This window comes from Dendrobates tinctorius, unplaced genomic scaffold (assembly GCF_039654945.1).
Source record: "Dendrobates tinctorius isolate UK_male_01 unplaced genomic scaffold, ASM3965494v1 ptg000138l, whole genome shotgun sequence".
Lineage (NCBI taxonomy): Eukaryota > Metazoa > Chordata > Amphibia > Anura > Dendrobatidae > Dendrobates > Dendrobates tinctorius.
In genome coordinates this window covers 3,493,897-3,520,150 of record NW_027361806.1, presented here as the reverse complement: position 1 = coordinate 3,520,150, position 26,254 = coordinate 3,493,897, and the positions used below count along the sequence as shown (strand labels likewise).

At 45.8% G+C, this 26,254-nt stretch overlaps 1 protein-coding gene across 3 annotated transcripts in view; it reads left to right on the top strand.

Moving 5' to 3' along the window:
* DNAI3 (dynein axonemal intermediate chain 3) overlaps positions 1–26,254 on the top strand; it is a 71,186-nt gene that overhangs the window by 27,950 nt on the left and 16,982 nt on the right. For all 3 annotated transcript variants that reach the window (XM_073544411.1, XM_073544413.1, XM_073544410.1), the window contains exons 10-14: positions 492–682; positions 2,030–2,154; positions 2,232–2,321; positions 2,794–2,871; positions 21,357–21,479. In XM_073544411.1, the coding sequence (XP_073400512.1) occupies positions 492–682; positions 2,030–2,154; positions 2,232–2,321; positions 2,794–2,871; positions 21,357–21,479 (607 nt within the window). The remainder of the gene's footprint in view (positions 1–491; positions 683–2,029; positions 2,155–2,231; positions 2,322–2,793; positions 2,872–21,356; positions 21,480–26,254) is intronic.

Here is a 26,254-nt window from a genome sequence, read left to right as displayed (position 1 = left end):
GTATACCTCTTTAGTAGCAGCAGTGCCTGGGGTTGCAGCCCGTCTATGTAGGCACGGTCACAAAATACTCCGGTGCCCCTTCAATCAGCTGATGGGCACGGTTGCCAATAGTCGGTCCCCTCTGTTGTGGCTGGGATCACACTACCATGTGTGATGCGAGAAACTCACACGAGTCTCTCGTATCAACACCCGGCGCTGCCGCCGGCACTCAGGACCGGAGCTGAGACTGCTTGTATTTCTATGCAGCCACAGCTCTGGTCCCGAGTGCCGGCGGCAGCGCCGGGTGTTGATACGAGAGACTCGTGCGAGTTTCTGGCATCACACACGGTAGTGTGATCCCGGCCTTAATATGAGTCTCAGGTGTCTGCTACCTGTTGTGAAACTACAACTCCCATCATTCATCTGCCAGGTTGCAGAGGAGCCCCCCATACACAGTGGCAGTGCATCCTTTTGTGATTCCTCACCCGCATCCCTCTGTTTCTTTGCCACAGACTGGAATTGGCTTTACAGCAAAACGAAATAGTGAACGCCTTTGTGGATGACTGGAGAGCGCTGTGCGAGCAGGAGAGCACTTTCGGGGGTAAATCTGACTCTCACCTTAAAGAATATCAGTCTTTAACAGAACACCAGTCAGGCAAAGATAAAACCATCAGCTGCATTAGCTGGCACCCGACGCTGCAGGGTAAGTGCTGAACCCTCCGTCTTTTCTGATATTGTTTTCTCCCATGGTTTCTCATGACTTAAAGGGATCTTACCAAGTTTTTAAGTTCCTATATGGAGCGGAGAAGCACGTGTTCATACTAAGGTGTAGCTGGGGGTCCTATTGGGTAAGACCCCATAGATCAGTAAATTATCCCCTATTTTATTTATTTTAAAAATTGGGCGAAAACCCTTTAATGTTATATTTAGTAGATTTATACTTCGTAAAAGTAGTGATGAGCGAACGTGGTTGGATAAGGCGTTATCTGAGCATGCTCGGGTGCTGCATGTCTTCTGCGTGCTCAAATAAAATGTTCGAGCCCCGCGGCTGCATGTCTCCAGCTGTTAGACAGCTGCAACACATGCAGGGATTGCCTAACAAACAGATAATCCCTGCATGTGTTGCGACTGTAGAATAGCTGCGAGACATGCAGCCGCGGGGACTCGGACATATTATTCGACCACCACGGACACTTGGTTAGCACCTGAGCATGCTCAGATAACGCCTTATCCCTGCACGTTCACTCAACACTAGTTATATTAAGTTTAAATCTCCTACCGTTTTGTGCTCACAGGTTTTCTGCAGAGCTGTGTGTCTCCGTGGTTGCATTATGCTTAGTCTGATTTTTCCATCACGTCTCTGCTCGTTTCCTGTATCAGGTTTTCTTGTTCAGCTGAAGATGGCAGATGAGGAGGAGCACACGACTGCAGGATCAGACTACACACAGGGATTTTTTGTAGTCTGTAACCATGGAAACACACAAGTTTGTTTAGGGGCTGTATACACAAAACAATAGGACTATTTGCAAATGTTCCTGTTTTTGTTTTAATTTTAGATGCATCCGATGAATAATAATTATTAGAATAAATGTGATAATAATACATATTCACGACTGTGATAACATGGCCGTAAACATTGTCGCATTGTGGCGTCGCATCTAATTATTTCCTGTCGGCTGCCTGCAGTCTCATCACACATGATCAGAGGTGATGAATGAGTGATGGTCACAGCAAGCACCAGCAAATTCCAGCAGTCAATCGGACCAAGATCGGAACACAGTGCTCGGACTGGCCAGCAGCTCTCCCCACCAGAGCGTGACAGCGTCATATGCCGTACTTCTGTGCAGCTGTAATGCTCGGGTCAGAAATGCCGCCAGCCAGTCCGAGCATTGTGTTCCGATCTTGGTCCGATTTATCTGACAGCGCCCTTAGTGGCTGATGCCGGTCGTATTACACAGCCAACACCGCCTGACTTAGCTCCTGCCCTCTTTGCAATCCATTATACATTATATAATAATAATAAGTATTGTACTTCTCATTCCTTCTCCAGGTTTAGTTGCGGTCTCGCTCACAGAGCGGCTGTCACTGGAGGATCGAGTGAACGCTTCTTCTAAACTCATCTTGACGCCATCGCTGATTCTCGTTTGGAGCCTGAGTGATCCCATCCACCCGCAGGTCGGACGTCATTTCTGGGGCTCCGGAATCCTGATGCGATCCCTTCTCCTCTTGACTTGTTATCTTATTCTCTCTAGCTGATGCTCGAATGCCCCGATGACATTTATTGCTTCCAATTCTGCCCGAGTGACCCCAATATCATCGCCGGAGGATGTATGAACGGTCAGGTACTGAGAACAGCAACATTACAGAAGGCGCATTAGTAAAGGGAAGGGTCAATCATTTGTATCACAGCTACAAATTATCAACGATCGTTCCATAGTCATAGTTAATGTAGCCAACAACGGCCTAACTCATCCAACCTCACCCGTCACATTTCTGGCAAATGGAAGTTTCCCTGGATGCGACTTAGGGGGAGCACAGACATCAGCAGTCCGGAATCGGACATGTCGGATCCTTCTGTGTCCGAACATGATCTGTCGGGGAGAGTCAGGAGGATCCTATTCACATTAGACTAATGTCAGGCGATACTTCTGATATCGGCGGATTCGGCTGCCATGAGTCTGAAGTGTATGGGGGCTGTAGGGTATGTTCACACTGAGTTTTTGGAGGGGTTTTAGCGCTCAAAAGTGTGAAATAATTCTTAACAAATGGCAGATCGCTTGTTCGAGGATGTTGACATTGTGTTTTCCCTGTAAGGTTGTGCTGTGGGATATCTCCGCTTACTATAAGCTGCTGTCAGCAAAAACGTCTGTGACCAAGAACACCGCCTCAAAGGTGAGACATGGAGGACCTGCTATTTAGTATTTTTAGAATTATTCTCCTTCTGGCCAGTAGGGGGCACTACTTCCATACATTTGCAGCACTTAGCATTGTGAGATTGAGGGCTCAGATTACAGAATGGCGGTGTGCTCTCGGCATAATGTGATGAGATGGAATATGGTGAAGAGTTACTATCACATTTTGGAACATTTTTTGCATCATTTAATGTGACATTATGTTTTAGGCCTACCGGTATGTGATTTAGACACTTTTTTTTATGCTTCAGAGAATAAGACGCAAGTCCTAGATCAAAGGGATATGATGTAACGTGACACCGCGGCAAAATGTGCACAATATTTAGTTGCGCAAATGTGACGCAAAGTAAGAGCTCATCCAGATGTCCGTTTTTCTTATCCGAGTGCTATCTGTATTTTTCGCGGACAACACTCTCACCTATGATAGTCTATGGGGTCTTCACATGTTAGATGATTTTCCCTTGGACTGAGTGGTTGGCACAAAAGAGCGGAGACTTCTCCAAAATTGATGCAATTCCGGCTCTGGTGAGCTAACTGCTGGGGAGGCCGGAACGGACGGCGGGGGCCTGCACGAGGCGGCGGCCATCGTAGACGCGCACTCTGGCAGTGAGAGCTGCGGTGTCGGCCTTCACAGCTGCCACGCCACCCGGGTAGTGAACATCCATTCTGAGGACTAGAGGGGACGCTCGGTGAGTGCCCTGAAAGATTGGGCCCTGCGTTTTCTCCCCCCCTACTGTTATACTCACTATACCCGTTGGCGCCATTACTGTGGAAGCTTGTGGACTCCCTTCACTGCTGCTGCCTCTGTGGGTGCTGTGGATCCCCCTCCCCGCCGCAAGAAATCCTGTTGACTCAGCACCGGACGCTGTCCTCATAAGCTCACGTGGCTCCTCTGTGTGGGAATTATTCTTGGGCTGCAATCATTTAATAATAGCCCTGCTGTGTTTATCATCTGACACGGGAAACCACCGGAGGATATACCTCCAGTTATCTTGCTGTACCATACTGCCACTGACAATGAATCGTTCTAGGGGTTCAGGAGAAGCAGAAAAGTTGAAAGAATATGCCACACCCGATCCCTCTGAAAGTGCACAATCTCTTAGAACCAATCCCTCTCAAGCTCAGCGTAAAAATCGTCCATCTGGGGGAGAAGAAGAATCTGAGCAGGAAGAACTGACCCTCAAACAGACGTCTGAACAGTTGATGCAGGCCATCTCATTGACTAGGACATCCCTGACTGAGAAAATAGATGACTTATATACTGAGGTGGGCCGACTTCGACAGGATATGCAAACCATGAGGGAACGCATTACAGAAGTGGAGACAAGAGTGTCCCAGGTGGAGGACACCATCGCGCCTATGGAGGCCAAGTTAACGAAAGCGGCAGGTTCTGTGAACGCCTGGAGGCAGAAAGTGGACGACCTGGAGAATAGAATGCGTCGGAACAACATTCGTGTCATTGGTCTGCCGGAACGCTCAGAAGGTCAATATCCTGAGCAATTTCTGGAAGGTTTGCTTAAGGCTTCTTTGGGAGATGAATTCTCTCCAATGTTTGCCGTCGAAAGGGCTCACAGGGTCCCTACAAAACCCCTTCCTCCGGGAGCCCCACCTAGACCTTTCCTGGCACGTCTCCTCAACTGTAAAGACAGAGACACTATTCTGCGCCTTGCACGGCAAAAATGCCCCATCAAGTTCAACAATGCCATGATCTCGATTTTCCCGGACTTTTTCATGGAACTTCAGAAACAGAGGGCACAATTCATCGATGTAAAGAAGCGGCTCAAAGAGAGAAATGTTATATACTCAATGATCTATCCGGCCCGGCTTCGGGTTGTACATGGGGGCTCCTCTTTGTTTTTTACAGATCCAGCGGAGGCGACTGAGTGGCTGCGGTCTCATATGGGATCCCCTGCAAAGGAATCCTAATATACTTGCTACTAACCTAAATTCTCTTATTAATGGTCTAATGGGGGCTCTCCTTGCAGGTACCCAGTTTACCAACTATACCGAACACTGTGACCAGTGATGGTGTCCCCCTGCTTGTGTTTTGCTAGGAGCGTGAGACTTTGCTCCACTAACATTTGGTTCCTGTTTTGTTTTCTTTCTTACAATAGTTTTGATTGTTACTTAGGTAAAAGTCGCAGCCAATGGCAATTTCAATCTCTATGTGGTGCCTCTAAATTCTGCTCGGGTAGTAATGTATGCCATATTCAATGGAGTAAGTATGGGGCCCCCCGGAAAAAGATCAAGGTTTTCTCGCAGATCAGACATTATCATCCTCACATTGTGGCCTTGGTGGAGACGCATCTGACCAGAGATACTGCTCGGTGCGTGCAGAAACCTTGGGTACAATGGTCTGTCCATGCATTTCACACTAGTTATTCGAGAGGGGTCCAATTGCTGGTACATAGAGATGTTAGATGGGAAGCCAGGGAGACCCGGAGGGATCCTGAAGGTCGCTTTGTCTTTGTACATGCACTGATACTTGCCAGGGAATATGTAATCCTATGTGTTTATAACCCCTCACCGGCCAATACGTCCATTCTTCAAAAAGCAATGAGCTTTGCCTTAAATCATCCAGACGCGGATGTTATCTGCATGGGAGACTTCAACATGGTCATGAATACCCACCTTGACAAATTGAGATTAGAGGGAGGCACGTCTGGGGGAGTCTCTTCGTTGAATGTGACCCAACTGTCATTATTTGAGGGTAGCGGGTGGCTAGATTTATGGAGGATGCGTCACCCTGAATCAAGGGAGTATACCTGCCACTTATCCACTAAGCGATCTCTATCGCGCATAGATTATATATTCGGATCCAGCGGTCTGGCGATGTGGGTAGACAACATAGAACATGGCAGTAGGGGGATCTCAGACAATAGTCCGGTTATTCTTAAACTTAAATATGGGCAACCAAATAATAGGATGTTCTGGAAGCTGAATCCTTTTTGGTTAAAGTTAATGGCGACTCCAGATAGAACGATCGATCGGCTGCATTGCTTCATCTCGTCCCACCCAGAGCCTCAAGATATCAATTTATTTTGGGATGCCCTTGGGCATATCTGAAGGGTTGCTTATCTTCCACAATTTCTTATATTAAAAGGGTAACCTCAAGGGAGGATGATGAGATGGAGCGGTGATTGAAAGATTCAGAGGCTACATATATATCTAACCAAACTAGCGGTAACAGGACTGAGTGGTTGGCTGCTCAGAGGTTATATGCTCAGCATAAGGACACTAAGTCCAAGCGTAAACTATTCTTTACTCGCCAGTCGTATTTTGAGCTGGGAAACCAGGCAAGCAAACTCTTAGCCTATTTGGTGCACCAACATAACACCTCAAATACAATACTTCAGATTCGTAAGCCGGATGATTCATTGGTATCTTCAACCGAAGAAATACTTGGCTGTTTTTATGATTATTACAGGTCATTATATGAATCTAAAAGTGATTGTGGCAGCTTGGGGTGTTTAGACTGTCAGATGTGACATTCCCTACATTAGATCCTGAACAACGGGCCCTTATGGACGCTGAATTTACTGCGGAGGAGATGGAAAATGCCATAACAGACATGGCCTCCAGGAAGGCCCCAGGGCCAGATGGATTCCCTATTGAATTGTACAGGAAATATAGGGATATATTAACGCCAATTTTGGTTAAAGTTTTTCAGGGAATTTGGGAAGGGAAATCTATGCCTGAATCCTTTTACGAAGCTAATAGAGTGCTTAAGAAGGATGTGAAGGACCCTTTGGAATGTGGATCCTACCGCCCTATCTCGTTAGTAAATGTGGACTATAAAATTTTTACTAAGATTCTAGCTACCAGACTGAATTCAATTATATTGAGCCTTATACATTCTGATCAAACAGGTTTTATGCCTGGTAAGAGCACTTCCATTAACATCAGATGGGTCCAGTCAGTGGCGGATTAAGTGGACTATGGGCCCGGGGCTGTTCATAAAACCTGGGCCCCTGTACCCCCCTTCCCACCTGAGCGCTGCGGTCCCCGTGCGGGAATTGACAGCCGTACGGACCGCAGCACTTGGTTTGCTGCGGGTCCATACGGAAAACCCGCCACCATTCCACCACGTGTGGACATGGCCTAAAAAGACGTTGCACATAAGCTGTAGGCCTACGGCCAATACACACAAAATCGCCCAACGTGATCCTGGCCATAGGGGATGCACTTTAATGTCCCCACTTTAATTTGAAGTCCCCTTACTTCATCCATTGCAGTCCCCTATCACCCACTCACTTCATCTGCAGTGCCGCTTCATCATTTGCAGCCCCTTATCCCCCCTTCCATTTTATCATGTGCAGTCCCCTTCCCCCCAACTTCATGTGCAGCCCCACTACCCCATCATCATGTGCAGTTATTTACCCCCACATCATGTGCAGTCCCCCTTACCCCAATTCATCATGTGCAGCCCCACTCACCCCCCTTCATCATATGCAGCCCCACTCACCCCCCCTTCATCATGTGCAGCCCCACTCACCCCCCTTCATCATGTGAAGCCCCCACTCATCCCCCCTTCATCCTGTGAAGCCCCCACTCACCCCCTTCATCCTGTACAACCCCAGTCACCCCCCCTTCATCATATACAGCCCCCAGTCACCCCCCCTTCATCATATACAGGCCCCAGTCACCCCCCCTTCATATACAGCCCCCAGTCACCCCTCCTTCATCATATACAGGCCCCAGTCACCCCCCCTTCATCATATACAGGCCCCAGTCACCCCCCCTTCATCATATACAGGCCCCAGTCACCCCCCCCCTTCATTGTGTACAGCCCCCACTCACCCCCTCCCCCATTTAATTCATTTTATAAATAAAAAAAAATAAAAAAAGTTCCCCATACTTACCTCACAGCCGGCTCGCTCCCCAGCAGCGCCTCTGCTTTCAGCATCCTCCGGGACATGTCGGCGCGTGCACGATGACGTCATCGCGCACGCCCGACATCTGACCCGGAAGTACAGCCGGAGCTGAGCAGCCGTCAAGGTGACGGCCGTGCACAGCTCCCGGCCCCTCATAGAATGTGACGCGGGCGGCTGTCTGCTGCCGGCGGCGTCACAGCACAGGGCACGGCCGGCCCTGTACAGGTGCTGGGGGAGCGGTCCGTGGGGCATTTGCCTCTCTGCCACCCGGCCCAGCCCGCCCCTGCCCCTGGGCCCCTGCCCCTGGGCTAGAGGCGTATCTAGGCTTTCTGGCACCCGGGGCAAGAATTTGGTTCAGCGCCCCCCCCCCCCCTCCCCAAGTACATATGCGACTTGCACAGTTAGTCATGTACCCACAAGCTGCTCTCCCTAATGCTCTCAATGTTCAGTAAAAAACTGAAAGCAGGAAGAGAAGCTCGTTGTCACAGGACCATAACTATGAAAATCGCATATGAGTGAGGTGTCCATGTGATGAGTACTGGAACCTGCAGAGCTGAATCCTGACATTGCAGCTTCTGAATTCTCACAACGAATGCACTGCACACATTTAGGATTCTCCCTTGCCGATATACAGTCATGTCAACACAAGTATGTGATTTGTATACTTCTGGCCACATTCCAACTAGACGTGCCCGGCCTCGCTCCGTTCACTTTCATTGAGTGAAGCCACACATGTCTAGTCAGCATGTGACCGCATGTATGTAAATTACCAGCACGAGAGAATCCTGACAGCATTCAGTGAGCACTGTGAGAATTCAGAAGTCTGCAGTCACATAGAATGTCTGCAGACTCAGCACAGACCTGGACAACCCCTGTAATGCTCCTGACATAAATAAAAAACATGAGAATTAGTCAATATCACAAATAATATTTACATCCAGGTACCTTATAGATGACGTCATCTCTGGAGTCGTTCTCCTTTTCTTTTTCTTGTCCAGACCCCATGATGAGTTTTCTCATCCACATCTCGTCTCTGCAGACTTCCATCTTCAACGGTCTTCTGCAGCAAATCCCCACACGATGCCCTTAAAGATAGAAGTGTCATTATAATGCCCCTAAATACAAATATCTGCAATATACTGTCTCCTCACACTATTCCCCTCCTTCCTCATACTGTCTCCTCATATATTTACCCCCTCACTCTCTATACTGTCTTCTCACACATATCCCCGACTCCCCATACTGTGTCCACATACATTCACCCATTCGCACCCCTTACTGTCTGCACCCATCCCCCATACTGTTTCCTCATACATACTCTTCATTTTGTGTCCTCAAATCTCCCCACATACATTAAATACCATCCCCACTCCAAATCCCCCCCATCCCCAATCCCCCACACACATTAAGTACCCCCCATCCCCACTCAATAACCCCTCGTCCCTACTCCCAAATCCCCCCACACATTATGTACCCCCACTCCAAATCCCCCCACACATTATGTACCCCCACTCCAAATCCCCCCCACACATTATGTACCCCCACTCCAAATCCCCCCCACACATTAACCCCTCCACACATTAACCCCCATCTCCACTCATTAACCCCCATCTCCACTCATTAACCCCCATCTCCACTCATTAACCCCAATCCCCACATTAACCCCCCACATTAATCCCATCTCCACTCATTAACCCCCATCTCCACACGTTAACCCCCATCTCCACACATTAACCCCCATCTCCACTCATTAACCCCCATCCCCACATTAATCCCATCTCCACTCATTAACCCCCATCTCCACTCATTAACCCCCATCTCCACTCATTAACCCCCATCCCCACATTAATCCCATCTCCACTCATTAACCCCCGCACATTAATCCCCATCTCCACTCATTAACCCCTGCCCATTAACCCCCATCTCCACTCATTAACCCCCATCTCCACACATTAACCCCCATCTCCACTCATTAACCCCCATCCCCACATTAATCCCATCTCCACTCATTAACCCCCATCTCCACTCATTAACCCCCATCCCCACATTAATCCCATCTCCACTCATTAACCCCCGCACATTAATCCCCATCTCCACTCATTAACCCCTGCCCATTAACCCCCATCTCCACTCATTAACCCCCATCTCCACACATTAACCCCCATCTCCACTCATTAACCCCCATCCCCACATTAATCCCATCTCCACCCATTAACCCCCATCTCCACTCATTAACCCCCATCTCCACATTAATCCCATCTCCACTCATTAACCCCCGCACATTAATCCCCATCTCCACTCATTAACCCCTGCACATTAACCCCCATCTCCACTCATTAACCCCCATCTCCACTCATTAACCCCCACCCCCACATTAACCCCCCTCTCCACTCAATAACCCCCATCTCCGCTCATTAACCCCCCCACTCATTAACCCCCATCCCCACATTAATCCCATCTCCACTCATTAACCCCCATCTCCACTCATTAACCCCCACACATTAACCCCCATCTCCACTCATTAACCCCCTCACTCATTAACCCCCATCCCCACATTAATCCCATCTCCACTTATTAACCCCCGCACATTAATCCCCATCTCCACTCATTAACCCCCATCTCCACTCATTAACCCCCTCTCCACTCATTAACCCCCATCTCCACTCATTAACCCCCACCCCCACATTAACCCCCCTCTCCACTCATTAACCCCCATCTCCACTCATTAACCTCCCTCTCCACTCATTAACCCCCATCTCCGCTCATTAACCCCCATCTCCCATCTTCGGTGGTTCTTCAGCTCCATAGAGGAGCACACTTACCACCAGCGTTCGCTCTGGGCGCCGGGAGTGACGTCAGCAGCGTGATCACATGACCTGATCACGCTGCTGACGTCGCTCTGACCCGGCGGTCAGAGCTTCAATTGTACTGGCGTCTATAGACGCCAAGTACAATTGCTGCCTGGGAGTCGGCGCGGCCTCCTTCTCTGCGTCGGCTGTCAGCTTGACAGCCGACACAGAGAACCGCCGACTCCCAGGACTGGTAGCGGCAGAACACAGCCGCCGGGGGGGGGGGGGGGGAGGGAGAGTGATACTGGCATACTGCGGACCACTGCATTAGGCGGCCGGGCGGCTCGACTGCGCCCCCCTGCTGCCTGCCCTCCCTGGATACGCCACTGCCCTGGGCCCCCAAAAAACCTTGGGCCCGGGGCGACCGCCCCATCCGCCCCTATTAAGATCCGCCATTGGGTCAAGTCAATAGCCCAATATAGCTCTCTAATGCCAGACAACAAGTGGGCACTGGCATCGTTAGATGCTGCCAAAGCTTTTGACTCTCTTGAGTGGCCTTTCCTCTCCGCATGCTTACAAAAATATGGCTTTGGGGATACATTTATAAAATGGATCAAATGCAGATGATACAAAACTATGTAAGGTAGTTAACACAAAGGAGGACAGTTTGCAACTACAGACAGATTTGGAGAATTGGGCTGAAAAATGGCAAATGAGGTTTAACACAGATAAGTGTAAGGTTATGCACATAGGAAGGAGAAACAGATGCTACAATTACTTACTAAATGGGAAACTGCTGGGGAAATCAGACATGGAAAAAGACTTAGGCATCTTAGTCAATAAGAAGCTAAATTGGAGTGCCCAGTGTCAGGCAGCTGCCACCAAAGCAAATAGGGTCATGGGATGCATTAGAAGAGGTCTGGGGAGACGAGATGAAAACATAATTCTCCCTCTGTATAAATCACTCGTCAGACCACACTTGGAGTATTGTGTGCAATTTTGGACGCCGGTGCTCAAGAAAGACATTACTGAACTTGAAAGGGTTCAAAGGCGGGCTACTAAAATGATAAATGGAGTTGGTTCACTACAATACCCAGAAAGGTTATCAAAATTAGGTCTATTTATTCTAGAAAAGAGAAGACTTAGGGGAGACTTAATATATATGTACAAGTATATCAGAGGGCAATACAGAGATCTCTCCAATGAACTGTTTGTACCAAGGACTGTGACAAGAACAAGAGGGGGCGTTCTCTTCGTTTGGAGGAAAGACAATTTCTGCACCAGCATAGAAGAGGGTTCTTCACGGTAAGAGCAGTGAGGCTCTGGAATTCTCTTCCTGAGGAAGTGGTGATGGCCAACTCACTGAATGAATTTAAGAAAGGAATGGATGCTTTTCTTGTGAGTAACAGTATAGAAGGTTACGAATAACAGAATATTATAGGTAGATGGTTGACCCAGCTTAGGGGAAGGAATTTTTTTCCCTATGGAGAAAATTGGCTTCTACTCTGTGGGTTTTTTGCCTGAACTTGATGGACATAAGGTCTTCCTTCAGCCTTCAAAACTATGTATGTTACTATATATGAAGCCCAAAGCCCGTATCATAGTGAACAACTCCGTGTCGGCAGGGGCTGGCTGGCACTTTTCAGCCTGGGGGGTAATCACAAGGCAGTGGCCCTCGAGTTGCGCTGGCCCTCCTTTTCCCTGCTTATCTCTGGCCATTGCATTAGGGTACCGTTACACCTAGCGACTCACCAGCGATCCCGACCAGCGATATGACGCGGTCAGGATCGCTGGTGCATCGCTAGGTGGTCGCTAGTGAGCTTCCACACAGGCAGATCTCACCAGCGACATCGCTGGGGACGGGGATCGCTACTTACCTGTCAGACGCGGCGATCCTGCGTCCTCCCGCCCAGCTCCACGCGTCGCTCGTCGGCGCCGCAGGAAGTGGCCGACGAGGAATGATCCAGCAGCTTCTCGCGCGATCAGCGATAACCAGCGGGGGAGCCGGTCGGAGGTAAGTATCACATGCAGCGATATCGCTAGCAATATCGCTGCAACGTCACAAAATCGGTGACTTTACAGCGATATTGCTAGCGATATCGCAGTGTGTAACGGGGGCTTTAAAGCAGCAGAGATAACAGGATTTAAAACTAGGCTGGTACATAGATATGGGAGATATGGGAACAGAAAGGAGCTTGCTGCATAGATATGGGAGCAAAACCGAGCTTACTACAGAGATATGAGAACAGAACACAGCTTACTGCAGAGATATGGGAGCAGAACCAAGCTTACTACAGAGATATGGGAGCAGAACAGAGCTTACTCCAGAGATATGGGAGCAGAACAGAGCTTACTCCAAAGATTTGGGAGCAGAATGGAGCTTACTCCAGAGATATGGGAACAGAACAGAGCTTACTCCAAAGATTTGGGAGCAGAATGGAGCTTACTCCAAAGATTTGGGAGCAGAACCAAGCTTACTCCAGATATACGGATCAGAACGGAGAATACTCCAGAGATATGGGAGCAGATCAGAGCTTACTCCAGAGATATGGGAACAGAACAGAGCTTACTCAAAAGATTTGGGAGCAAAACGGAGCTTTATCCAGAGATTTGGGAGCAGAACCAAACTTATTCCAGAGATATGGGAACAGAACAGAGCTTACTCCAAAGATTTGGGAGCAGAACCGAGCTTACTACAAAGATATGGGAGCAGAACTGAGCTTACTCCAGAGATACGGATCAGAACGGAGAATACTACAGAGATATGGGAGCAGAACCGAGCTTACTACAGAGATATGAGAGCAGAACCGAGCTTACTACAGCGGTATGGAAGCAGAACCCAGCTTACTACAAAGATAAGGGAGCAGAACCGAGCTTACTACAGAGATTTGTAGCAGAACTGAGTTTACCCCAGAAATATGGGAGCAGAACAGAGCTTACCACAGAGATATGAGATATATACAGTGCGATGGCCCCAGTTCCCACCATAAATATAGTGCGTTGGCCCCAGTTGCCCATATATATAGTATGATGGCCCAAGTTCTCCCCACATATCTAGTATGATGGCCCCAGTTCTCCATATATATATATTGTATGACAGTCCCAGTTCTCCCCATATATATAGTAGGATGGCCCCAGTTCTCCATATATAATATTGTATGACAGTCCCAGTTCTCCCCATATATATAGTAGGATGGCCCCAGTTATATATATATATATATATATATATATATATATATATTGTATGACAGTCCCAGTTATCCCCATATATATATATATATATTGTATGACAGTCCCAGTTATCCCCATATATATAGTAGGATGGCCCCAGTTCTCCATATTAAAAATAATGAAGTTTGTACTCACCTCATCCTGATTCCCGGAATTGCAGCCTCCATTTTCTCTTCTGGTCCGCAGAGCGTCATGAGATATGCCTGCGTGAGCACACTGAAGTCTCAGGAAGCTGCGGTCTGCAGCTTATGAGACAGACCGGGCCTTCCATTTGGAATTTCGGGGCCCCATACTGGCAAAATTTTTGGGTTTCCTTGAGAATCCACAGTCCCACCGCCCACTCTTGGAAAAACTCAACTTCACCACAACATCCTCACCAATCAGATATTAACAGTTCCCATGAAACACCAGATCACATTCATAACCAGCAGCTTTTGTTCTGGCCAAAATAATTTATAAGCTGATACCACGACACGGTAAACTCTTTCGGCCGGGCCCTACTCTACACTATTAAAAATAAATATATATTTAGGTATTTTTCTTTAAGGGAATGAGTCGCATACATTTACATTTTTTTTTAAACAACCATTAATACCACATACAAGGGACAAACATCGTCACACCATGACCAGACCACATATTACCGCCACATAGTGACCGAGTAATACCACATACAAGGAACAAATACCGCCACACCTTGGCCAGATCAAATATTACCACCACATAGTGACCGAATAATACCACATACAAGGAACAAATATCGCCACGCCATGGCCAGACCACATATTGCCACCACATAGTGACTGAATACTACAATACTGATCATTAATTAAAAAAACCCACAATACTAAGTGCCATTATATGCAGGAACTCTGTATTTACTGTCAGTGTACAGGTAATACAGGGATCACCAGTGACATTATACACAGAAGCTTAGTATATAGTGTACAGGTAATACAGTGATCACCAGTGACATTATACACAGGAGCTCTGTATATAGTGTAAGTGTACAGGTAATACAGGCATCACCAGTGACATTATACACAGGAGCTCTGTTTGTAGTGTCAGTGTACAGGTAATACAGCGATCACCAGTGACATTATGCACAGGACTGCTGTATATAGTATACAGTGTATAGTGTCAGTGTACAGGTAATACAGTGATCACCACTGCCAGTGACATACACATGAGCTCTGTATATAGTGTATAGTGTCAGTGTACAGGTAACACACTGACTCACCAGTGACGTCTCAAGCTGAAGTCCTTCATCTTTGCTTTTCTTTTTCATCCAGCACAGACCGCCATCACTTCTTCCAGCCAGGACTTGTGTCTGCATAAAATAGCACAGTTGCCTAGAGCACCACTTCCAGAGCACATTCCCCACTTTTCCCCTTTCTTCTACACTACACATCTGAATACAGAGGTGCACCCACAATCAACATATAATTGGTTATTATGCAACCCACCATTCCAAATATAAATTATAATCCACCACTGTGCACCCACTAACTATAAATGCCACTTCCCCATTTAATATATAAATTAATTAGCACCTGTACTCTTTCCCCCAATTCATTACCAGGCACTTCATTCTCAAGGCCCCCCACTATGTACCTCCTGCTCTAACCCTAACCCCGATTCATTATATTTACATGCCCCTCCCGCCTCAATTCATTGTCATGTCTTTCTCTCCCACCCTCTATTGGGAGAGAAAGACATGACAATGTGGGGTAAGTGCTCTACCCCACATTCAATTCATCATTTACTCCCCCACTCTCAAAATTCATTATTTGTTCTCCCCATAGATCATCATTTTCTCTCCTCACCCCCCACCTTCAATTAAATTGCTGTGCCCCGTCCCTAACACTGAATTTATCATTTGCAGTCCCCGTCCTATCCCCCACTTCATCATTTGCAGTCCCCCCACTTTAATTTTAAGTCCCCTTACTTCATCCATTGCAGTCCCCTATCACCCCCTCACTTCATCTGCAGTGCCCCTTCATCATTTGCAGCTCCCTATCCCCCTTCCATTTCATCATGTGCAATCACTCCTCAGACACACTTCATCATGTGCAGTCCCCTTCCCCCCACTTCATCATGTGCAGTCCCCCTTACCCCCCACTTCATCATGTGCAGTCCCCCTTACCCCCCACTTCATCATGTGCAATCCCCCTTACCCCCCAGCCATCACGTACAGCCCCACTCCCCCCTCCATCATGTACAGTCCCACTTACCCCCCTCCATCATGTACAGCCCCATTCCCCCCCTCCATCATGTACCGCCTGGTGTATTACTGTAATTATTACCGCCTGGTGTATTACTGTAATTATTACTGCCCGGTGTATTACTGTAATTATTACCACCTGGTGTATTACTGTAATAACTACCGCCTGGTATGTTACTGTTATTATTACCACCTGGTGTATTACTGTAATTATTACCGCCTGGTGTATTAGTGTTTTACCATCTGGTGTATTACTGTTATTATTACCACCTGGTGTATTACTGTTATTATTACCGCCTGGTGTATTACTGTTATTACCGCCTGGTGTATTACTGTTATTACCGCCTGGTGTATTACTGTTATTATTACCACCTGGTGTATTACTGTTATTATTACCGCCTGGTGTATTACTGTTATTATTACCGCCTGGTGTATTACTGTTATTACCGCCTGGTATATTACTGTTATTATTACCGCCTGGTGTATTACTGTTATTATTACCGGCCGGTGTATTACTGTAATTATTACCTCCTGGTGTATTACTGTTATTTTTACCACCTGGTGTATTACTGTTATTATTACCGCCTGGTGTATTACTGTTATTACCGCCTGGTATGTTACTGTAATTATTACCACCTGGTGTATTACTGTTATTATTACCGCCTGGTGTATTACTGTAATTATTACCACCTGGTGTGTTACTCTTATTATTACCACCTGGTGTATTACTGTTATTTTTACCACCTGGTGTGTTACTTTTATTATTACCGCCTGGTATATTACTGTTATTATTACCGTCTGGTGTATTACTGTTATTATTACCGCCTGGTGTATTACTGTTATTATTACCGCCTGGTGTATTACTGTTATTATTACTGCCTGGTGTATTACTGTTATTATTACCACCTGGTGTGTTACTCTTATTATTACCGCCTGGTGTATTACTGTTATTGTTACCACCTGGTGTGTTACTCTTATTATTACCACCTGGTATATTACTGTTATTATTACCACCTGGTATATTACTGTTATTATTACCGTCTGGTGTATTACTGTTATTATTACCGCCTGGTGTATTACTGTTATTATTACCGCCTGGTGTATTACTGTAATTATTACCGCCTGGTGTATTACTGTAATTATTACCGCCTGGTGTATTACTGTTATTATTACCGCCTGGTTTACTACTGTTATTATTACCACCTGGTGTATTAGTGTTATTATTACCGGATATTTGTGTTTTTTGCTTTCTGTTTTCTCTGGTTAATGGTCATGTGTTAATATGCACTTACATTGTGCATACACATTAACTTACTTTCTCAGTTCAGATTTGTTTTTTATTCATTTCATTGTGCATTCAGTGCATATATGGGTGTGACCGCCCTCTTTCTGAGCTGGGAAAACCATCCTGTCTGGCCTAAGCTGTTACTAGTGGTTCAGTTGCTCGATCCTTGTTCACATTCACGTCACTTGGCAAGTGAAAAGGTTTTAAATACTAGAGTAGGACTGTCCCACAAGGGTTGCCGTGACGTGGCGGGATGGCTTGTACATTATTTTGTTCAAAATTCTGTTTACTAAATACCCTTATTATTATTATTATTATTATTATTATTATTATTATTATTATTACCTTTATGCATTATTTTCAGTTTATTTTTTTACTTTTTAGTTCAGGATATTTGTGTTTTTTGCTTTCTGTTATTATTACCGCCTGGTGTATTACTGTAATTATTACCGCCTGGTATGTTACTGTAATTATTACCGCCTGGTATATTACTGTTATTATTACCGCCTGGTATATTACTGTAATTATTACCGCCTGGTGTATTACTGTTATTATTACCGCCTGGTATATTACTGTTATTATTACTGCCTGGTGTATTACTGTAATTATTACCGTCTGGTATATTACTGTTATTATTACCGTCTGGTGTATTACTGTTATTATTACCGCCTGGTGTATTACTGTTATTATTACCGCCTGGTATATTACTGTTATTATTACCGCCTGGTGTATTACTGTAATTATTACCGCCTGGTATATTACTCTTATTACCGCCTGGTATATTACTGTTATTATTACCGTCTGGTGTATTACTGTTATTATTACCGCCTGGTTTATTACTGTTATTATTACCGCCTGGTGTATTACTGTAATTATTACCGCCTGGTGTATTACTGTTATTATTACCGCCTGGTGTATTACTGTTATTATTACCGCCTGGTTTACTACTGTTATTATTACCACCTGGTGTATTAGTGTTATTATTACCGGATATTTGTGTTTTTTGCTTTCTGTTTTCTCTGGTTAATGGTCATGTGTTAATATGCACTTACATTGTGCATACACATTAACTTACTTTCTCAGTTCAGATTTGTTTTTTATTCATTTCATTGTGCATTCAGTGCATATATGGGTGTGACCGCCCTCTTTCTGAGCTGGGAAAACCATCCTGTCTGGCCTAAGCTGTTACTAGTGGTTCAGTTGCTCGATCCTTGTTCACATTCACGTCACTTGGCAAGTGAAAAGGTTTTAAATACTAGAGTAGGACTGTCCCACAAGGGTTGCCGTGACGTGGCGGGATGGCTTGTACATTATTTTGTTCAAAATTCTGTTTACTAAATACTATTATTATTATTATTATTATTATTATTATTACCTTTATGCATTATTTTCAGTTTATTTTTTTACTTTTTAGTTCAGGATATTTGTGTTTTTTGCTTTCTGTTATTATTACCGCCTGGTGTATTACTGTAATTATTACCGCCTGGTATGTTACTGTAATTATTACCGCCTGGTATGTTACTGTTATTATTACCGCCTGGTATATTACTGTAATTATTACCGCCTGGTATGTTACTGTAATTATTACCGCCTGGTATATTACTGTAATTATTACCGCCTGGTGTATTACTGTAATTATTACTGCCGGTGTATTACTGTAATTATTACTGCCGGTGTATTACTGTAATAATTACCGCCTGGTGTATTACTGTTATTATTACCGCCTGGTGTATTACTGTTATTATTACCGCCTGTTGTATTACTGTAATAATTGCCTCCTGGTATGTTACTGTTATTATTACCGCCTGGTGTATTACTGTTATTACTGCCCGGTGTATTACTGTAATAATTACCGCCTGGTGTGTTACTGTTATTATTACTGCCCGGAGTATTACTGTAATAATTACCGCCTGGTGTATTACTGTTATTATTACCGCCTGGTGTATTACTGTAATTATTACCGCCTGTTGTATTACTGTAATAATTGCCTCCTGGTATGTTACTGTTATTATTACCGCCTGGTGTATTACTGTAATACCGCCTGGTATATTACTGTTATTATTACCTCCTGGTGTGTTACTATAATTATTGCCGCCTGGTGTATTACTGTTATTATTACTGCCTGGTGTATTACTGTAATAATTACCGCCTGGTGTATTACTGTTATTATTACTGCCTGGTGTATTACTGTAATAATTACCGCCTGGTGTATTACTGTTATTATTACTGCCCGGTGTATTACTGTTATTATTACCACCTGGTGTATTACTGTAATAATTGCCTCCTGGTATGTTACTGTTATTACCGCCTGGTGTATTACTGTAATTATTACCGCCTGGTGTATTACTGTAATTATTACCACCTGGTATATTACTGTTATTACCGCCTGGTGTATTACTGTAATAATTACCGCCTGGTGTATTACTGTTATTATTACTGCCCGGTGTATTACTGTTATGATTACCGCCTGGTGTATTACTGTAATAATTGCCTCCTGGTATGTTACTGTTATTATTACCGCCTGGTGTATACAGTAATACACCAGGCGGTAATAATTACAGTAATACACCAGGCGGTAATAATAACAGTAACATACCAGGAGGCAATTATTACAGTAATACACCAGGCGGTAATAATTACAGTAAATTATTACCACCTGGTATATTACTGTTATTACCGCCTGGTGTATTACTGTAATAATTACCGCCTGGTATGTTACTGTTATTATTACTGCCCGGTGTATTACTGTAATAATTACCGCCTGGTGTATTACTGTTATTATTACCGCCCGGTGTATTACTGTAATTATTATTGCCTGGTGTATTACTGTAATTATTACCTCCTGGTGTATTACTGTAATTATTACCTCCTGGTGTATTACTGTAATAATTACCTCCTGGTGAATTACTGTAATAATTATCGCCTGGTGTATTGCTGTTATTATTACCGCCTGGTGTATTGCTGTTATTATTACCGCCTGGTTTATTACTGTTATTATTACCGCCTGATGTATTACTGTAATTATTACCGCCTGGTTTATTACTGTAATTATTACCGCCCGGTGTATTACTGTTATTATTACCGCCTGGTATATTACTGTTATTATTACCGCCTGGTGTATTACTGTTATTTTTACCGCCTGGTGTATTACTGTTATTATTACCGCCTGGTTTACTACTGTTATTATTACCACCTGGTGTATTAGTGTTATTATTACCGGATATTTGTGTTTTTTGCTTTCTGTTTTCTCTGGTTAATGGTCATGTGTTAATATGCACTTACATTGTGCATACACATTAACTTACTTTCTCAGTTCAGATTTGTTTTTTATTCATTTCATTGTGCATTCAGCGCATATATGGGTGTGACCGCCCTCTTTCTGAGCTGGGAAAACCATCCTGTCTGGCCTAAGCTGTTACTAGTGGTTCAGTTGCTCGATCCTTGTTCACATTCACGTCACTTGGCAAGTGAAAAGGTTTTAAATACTAGAGTAGGGACTGTCCCACAAGGGTTGCCGTGACGTGGCGGGATGGCTTGTACATTATTTTGTTCAAAATTCTGTTTACTAAATACCCTTATTAATTATTATTATTATTATTATTATTATTATTACCTTTATGCATTATTTTCAGTTTATTTTTTTACTTTTTAGTTCAGGATATTTGTGTTTTTTGCTTTCCGCCCGGTGTATTACTGTTATTATTACCGCCTGGTGTATTACTGTAATTATTACCACCTGGTGTATTACTGTTATTATTACCGCCTGGTATATTGCTGTAATTATTACCGCCTGGTGTATTACTGCTATTATTACCGCCTGGTGTATTACTGTTATTATTACCGCCTGGTATATTGCTGTAATTATTACCGCCTGGTGTATTACTGCTATTATTACCGCCTGGTGTGTTACTGTTATTATTACCTCCTGGTATATTGCTGTAATTATTACCGCCTGGTGTATTACTGCTATTATTACCGCCTGGTGTGTTACTGTAATTATTACCGCCTGGTTTATTACTGTTATTATTACCGCCTGGTACATTGCTGCCTTTCTTTCTGCAGACGTCCCTGGAGCTGAAGCAATCCAATGGTTGCCAGTTGGTGAGATTCTGCGCAGTGTCCTCTATAGAGCACGGCCACCGGGAGGTGATCACTGACCTTCACTGGCTCCCGGAATACTTTGAGGTAAATTTTGACCACCAACAATTGTTTAATTTATGGGGGTTTGTTTTCAAAAACTGCTGTGACGAGAGCCCGAACCGTCAGGAGGAAGAGTCCTGGATCAGAGGACTTGTAATGTGTCAGGTTCCTTTGCAGAATATTGGTAGACGTAGCTGCACCATGATGTGTCATAAGGAAAAGACACTCGGCGAGTCCAAGAACCGCGACTCCGATCACTTTACTGTAATTTTATGTCAATATTTATATGTCAAAATTCATTTATCTTCAAAAATCTACAAAATGCTACAAGTAAATTACAGAAAAAATAAACATTGTATATAGACACAGTGACTGCACCAGCAGAATAGTGAGTGCAGCTCTGGAGTAAAATACAGGATGTAACTCAGGATCAGTAATGTATGTACACAGTGACTGCACCAGCAGAATAGTGAGTGCAGCTCTGGAGTAAAATACAGGATGTAACTCAGGATCAGTAATGTATGTACACAGTGACTGCACCAGCAGAATAGTGAGTGCAGCTCTGGAGTATAATACAGGATGTAACTCAGGATCAGTAATGTATGTACACAGTGACTGCACCAGCAGAATAGTGAGTGCAGCTCTGGAGTATAATACAGGATGTAACTCAGGATCAGTAATCTAATGTATGTACTGTGATAAAACACTCCGGGATCGCCTTTGCTGGGGTCAAAGGTCACGTGCATTCAGCATGAAACTCAGGCGCAGAGCTGGGATTTGGGTGTAACTGACCCTGGGTCAGGTTTATTAACGGTGAAAGCAATGCAAAAGGAAATAAAACATAAAACAAATCCTTGCCTGTCCGGCACTAACTAAACAATGGACAACCTAACTACCAACTGGCGGGCTTCTCCCGTCCAGCCAAACCACAGTTGCAGTGGGCACTGCTTCCACTCACGTGTGTCTCTCACACAGACAGGCTCTCTGTGTTCCCAGGCTGAGACACTCACACAACCACCTTGCATCCTTTTATATCCACCTCCCATTATTCATTAGCAAGCAGGTGCGATACTGACCAGACTAGGCCACATAGGAAAGGAATCTGGGCGAGATATACCTGCCCTCATCCACTATTCCCACATGATTCTCACATATCCCCCCCCTCTGCTCAGACCACTCCGGTCGAGCAATGACACCCGCCAAACAGTGCACTCGGGACAGGGCATCTGCATTTCCCATCTGTACCCCTGGGCGGCGCTCCACCGTAAAAGTGTAGGCCTGCAGGGCAAGGAACCACCGGGTCACCCGGCTATTCCGTTCCTTGTTCAAGTGCATCCACTTGAGAGGGGCATGGTCAGTGATCAGCCTGAACTTTCGGCCCACCAGGTAATATTTGAGGGCCTCTAGAGCCCACTTAATGGCGAGGCACTCTTTTTCTACGACTGCATACCTTTGCTCGTGTTCATTCAGCTTCCTGCTGAGATAGAGGACTGGGTGTTCCACTCCGTCCCTCACTTGTGAGAGTACGGCCCCGATACCGGTATCAGAGGCATCCGTTTGTACCACAAACTCACTGCGGAAGTCCGGAGTCACCAGTACGGGCTGAGAGCAAAGTGCCCGTTTTAGGCTATGGAAGGCTTCTTCAGCCGCTAAACTCCATTTAAACATGACGGAGTCTTTCCCTTTTGTAAGATCCGTCAGGGGGGTAGCGATGGCTGCAAAATTGGGTATGAACCGGCGATAATAACCGGCGATCCCCAGGAAGGCTTGCACCTGCTTCTTGTTGACAGGTTGTGGCCAGTCCTGAACCGCCTGAATCTTATCAACCTGGGGTTTAACAACACCCCTCCCAATTACATACCCCAAATACCAGGCTTCTTCTAGCCCGATGTGACATTTCTTGGGGTTCGCGGTTAGACCTGCCTCCCACAGGTCGTCAATCACAGCTTGTACTTTCTGGAGATGAGTCTCCCAGTCCAAGCTGTAAATGACAATGTCATCCAAATAGGCCGAAGCGTACCGCCTATGTGGCCTCAAGACTCGATCCATCAGTCTCTGGAAGGTCGCCGTGCCCCATGCAGTCCAATCGGCATATACACATACTGAAATAAATCTTCCGGCGTAGCAAATGCTGTCTTTTCTCTGGCCACCTCAGCCAGAGGGATCTGCCAATACCCCTTTGTTAGATCTAGGGTCGTAATATACCGGGCTTTTCCTAACCGATCTATTAACTCGTCGACCCGGGGCATAGGATAGGCATCAAATTTTGAGACCGCATTCAGTTTCATGAAGTCATTGCAGAACCGGATGGTGCCGTCCGGTTTAGGAATTAGCACAATCGGTCTGGACCAAGCACTTTGCGATTCCTCAATGACTCCTAACTCTAACATTGCCTTCACTTCTCGGGAAACGGCTTCACGGCGCGCTTCCGGGATTCGGTAGGGCTTTACGTGAACTGTGACACCAGGTTCCGTTACGATGTCATGTTTCATTAGCATAGTCTGCCCGGGTTTTTCTGAGAAAAACTTTTGGTTGTGAAGTAGAAACTGCCTGACCTCAGTCTTTTGCCGCTCCGAGAGAGTCTCTGCAACCCGTACCTCCGGCACGGTATGCGGGCAGACAGGACGGGCCAGCTCCGCTGATAAGGCAGACCGATCCTTCCAGGGCTTTATCAGATTTTCATGATAAATCTGTTCAGGTTTCCGTTTACCTGCCTGGTATACTTTGTAGTTTACTTCACCAACTCTTTCCTTGATCTCAAAGGGGCCCTGCCACTTTGCCAGGAACTTACTGTCCACCGTGGGGACCAGGATCAACACCCTATCTCCGGGTGCAAACGTACGGATCTTGGCGCCCCTATCATAGATTCTTTTTTGGGCTCCTTGAGCCTGTACCATGTGTTCTTTGACGATAGGCATAACAGCCGCAATACGGTCCTGCATTTGTGTGACGTGATCTATCACTGTTTTAAACGGAGTGACCTGACCCTCCCAGGTTTCTTTTGCAACGTCTAACAGTCCACGAGGACGTCGGGCGTACAATAACTCGAAAGGCGAGAATCCCGTGGAAGACTGGGGTACTTCCCTGATGGAAAAAAGCAAATACGGAAGTAAATAGTCCCAGTTCTTCCCATCCTTGTCTATCACCTTTCTCAGCATCTGCTTCAGAGTTTTATTGAACCGTTCAACCAACCCGTCTGTTTGAGGGTGATACACGGATGTGCGTAACGGTTCGATTTGTAACAACCGGCAGAGCTCCTTCATTATCCTGGACATAAAGGGGGTCCCCTGGTCGGTGAGTATCTGTTTTGGTATACCGACCCGACTAAACACATGCACCAGTTCCTTGGCAATCGTCTTGGTGGCCATGTTACGCAAAGGGATGGCCTCTGGGTAACGGGTGGCATAATCCAAGATGACCAGGATATGTTGGTGTCCACGTGCAGACCGTGGAAGGGGCCCAACTAAATCCATCCCAATCCTCTCAAACGGGACTTCAATAATAGGTAGGGGTACCAAAGGGCTACAGAACCGGGGCTTAGGTGCAGAGGCTTGGCAGTCAGGACAAGACTCACAATATACACGAATATCGTGATGCATGCCTGGCCAAACAAAACAGTGTAATATCCTTTCGGTGGTTTTCTGGACTCCCAGGAGACCTCCCAGGAGACCTCCCATCACATGTCCGTGGGCCAGGTCCAACACCTGCCGCCGGTACGGTTTTGGCACGACTAATAGTTGCACCGTATCTTCCCCCTTTTTCTCTACCTGATAGAGTAAATCATTCTCCAGAACCATGTAAGGATATGCCAGCCTAGAGCCAGGTTCTACGGGTACCCCATTTATCACTTTTACATTTGTCCTAGCCTGAGAAAGGGTAGGATCCTTTATTTGCTCGCTTTGGAAGTCATCTTTCTGAACTTCTAAATCCGGCAAACGGGGAGGTGGACGGCTGTCGGCCTCCTCCTCTTCCCCGGTCTCCTCCGTATCACCCGCCATGACTGAAAACGGGAACGGCAGGTCATTTCCCGCAGACTCTTCCCCAGAGTCTTCCGGGGAGACCTCTTCCAGGGGTTCGGGACCCACACGTGCCCTGGGAGAAGAATCATGTACACTATTACCCTGGGGTATCAACTGATTCTCCCACAATTGCCAGAAGTGGGGAAAATCCCGGCCCAGGATAACATCATGCAATAACGCCAGGACGAGTCCCACTTTATGTTGCACAGACCCATAGGAAGTTGTAATGCATATGACCGTGGTGAGGTACGAACAGGTGTCTCCATGCACACACGTTACAGAAAATTTGTCTGATGGTCCAGTCGGGGCTGACACCAGACTGGCCTTCACCAGAGTCACCACACTTCCTGAGTCTAACAATGCCACCACATTTTTGCCATCAACAGTTAAATCACACAAGTGTTTTTCCACATCCTTTTGACCGGCATTCACACTCACTACCCGTGCAACCATAGACATGCGGTTTTTAGAGTCTGTGACGTCGCACTGCATGGGTTCAGTAGTGACCGGACAGTTCACAGCAATATGTCCCATCTCTTGGCAGCGGAAACACCTAACGGGCCCCTTGCTTAGACCATAGTTCGTTACTCTCGGCCTCGCCGTGCGGGCAGTCCCGTTTTCCTCCCCCACTGTCTTAGGGATTTTTCCATCTCCCCTACTCCCTGGAACAGTCTTACCGGTTCCACGTGGAGATGATGAAGAACGATGTGGGGTAGCGTCGTCTCGGAGTCCTTCCGCCACGGAGTAACGTTCAACCAGATCCACCAGTTGATCTGCCGTCGTAGGATTTCCATGGCTTAC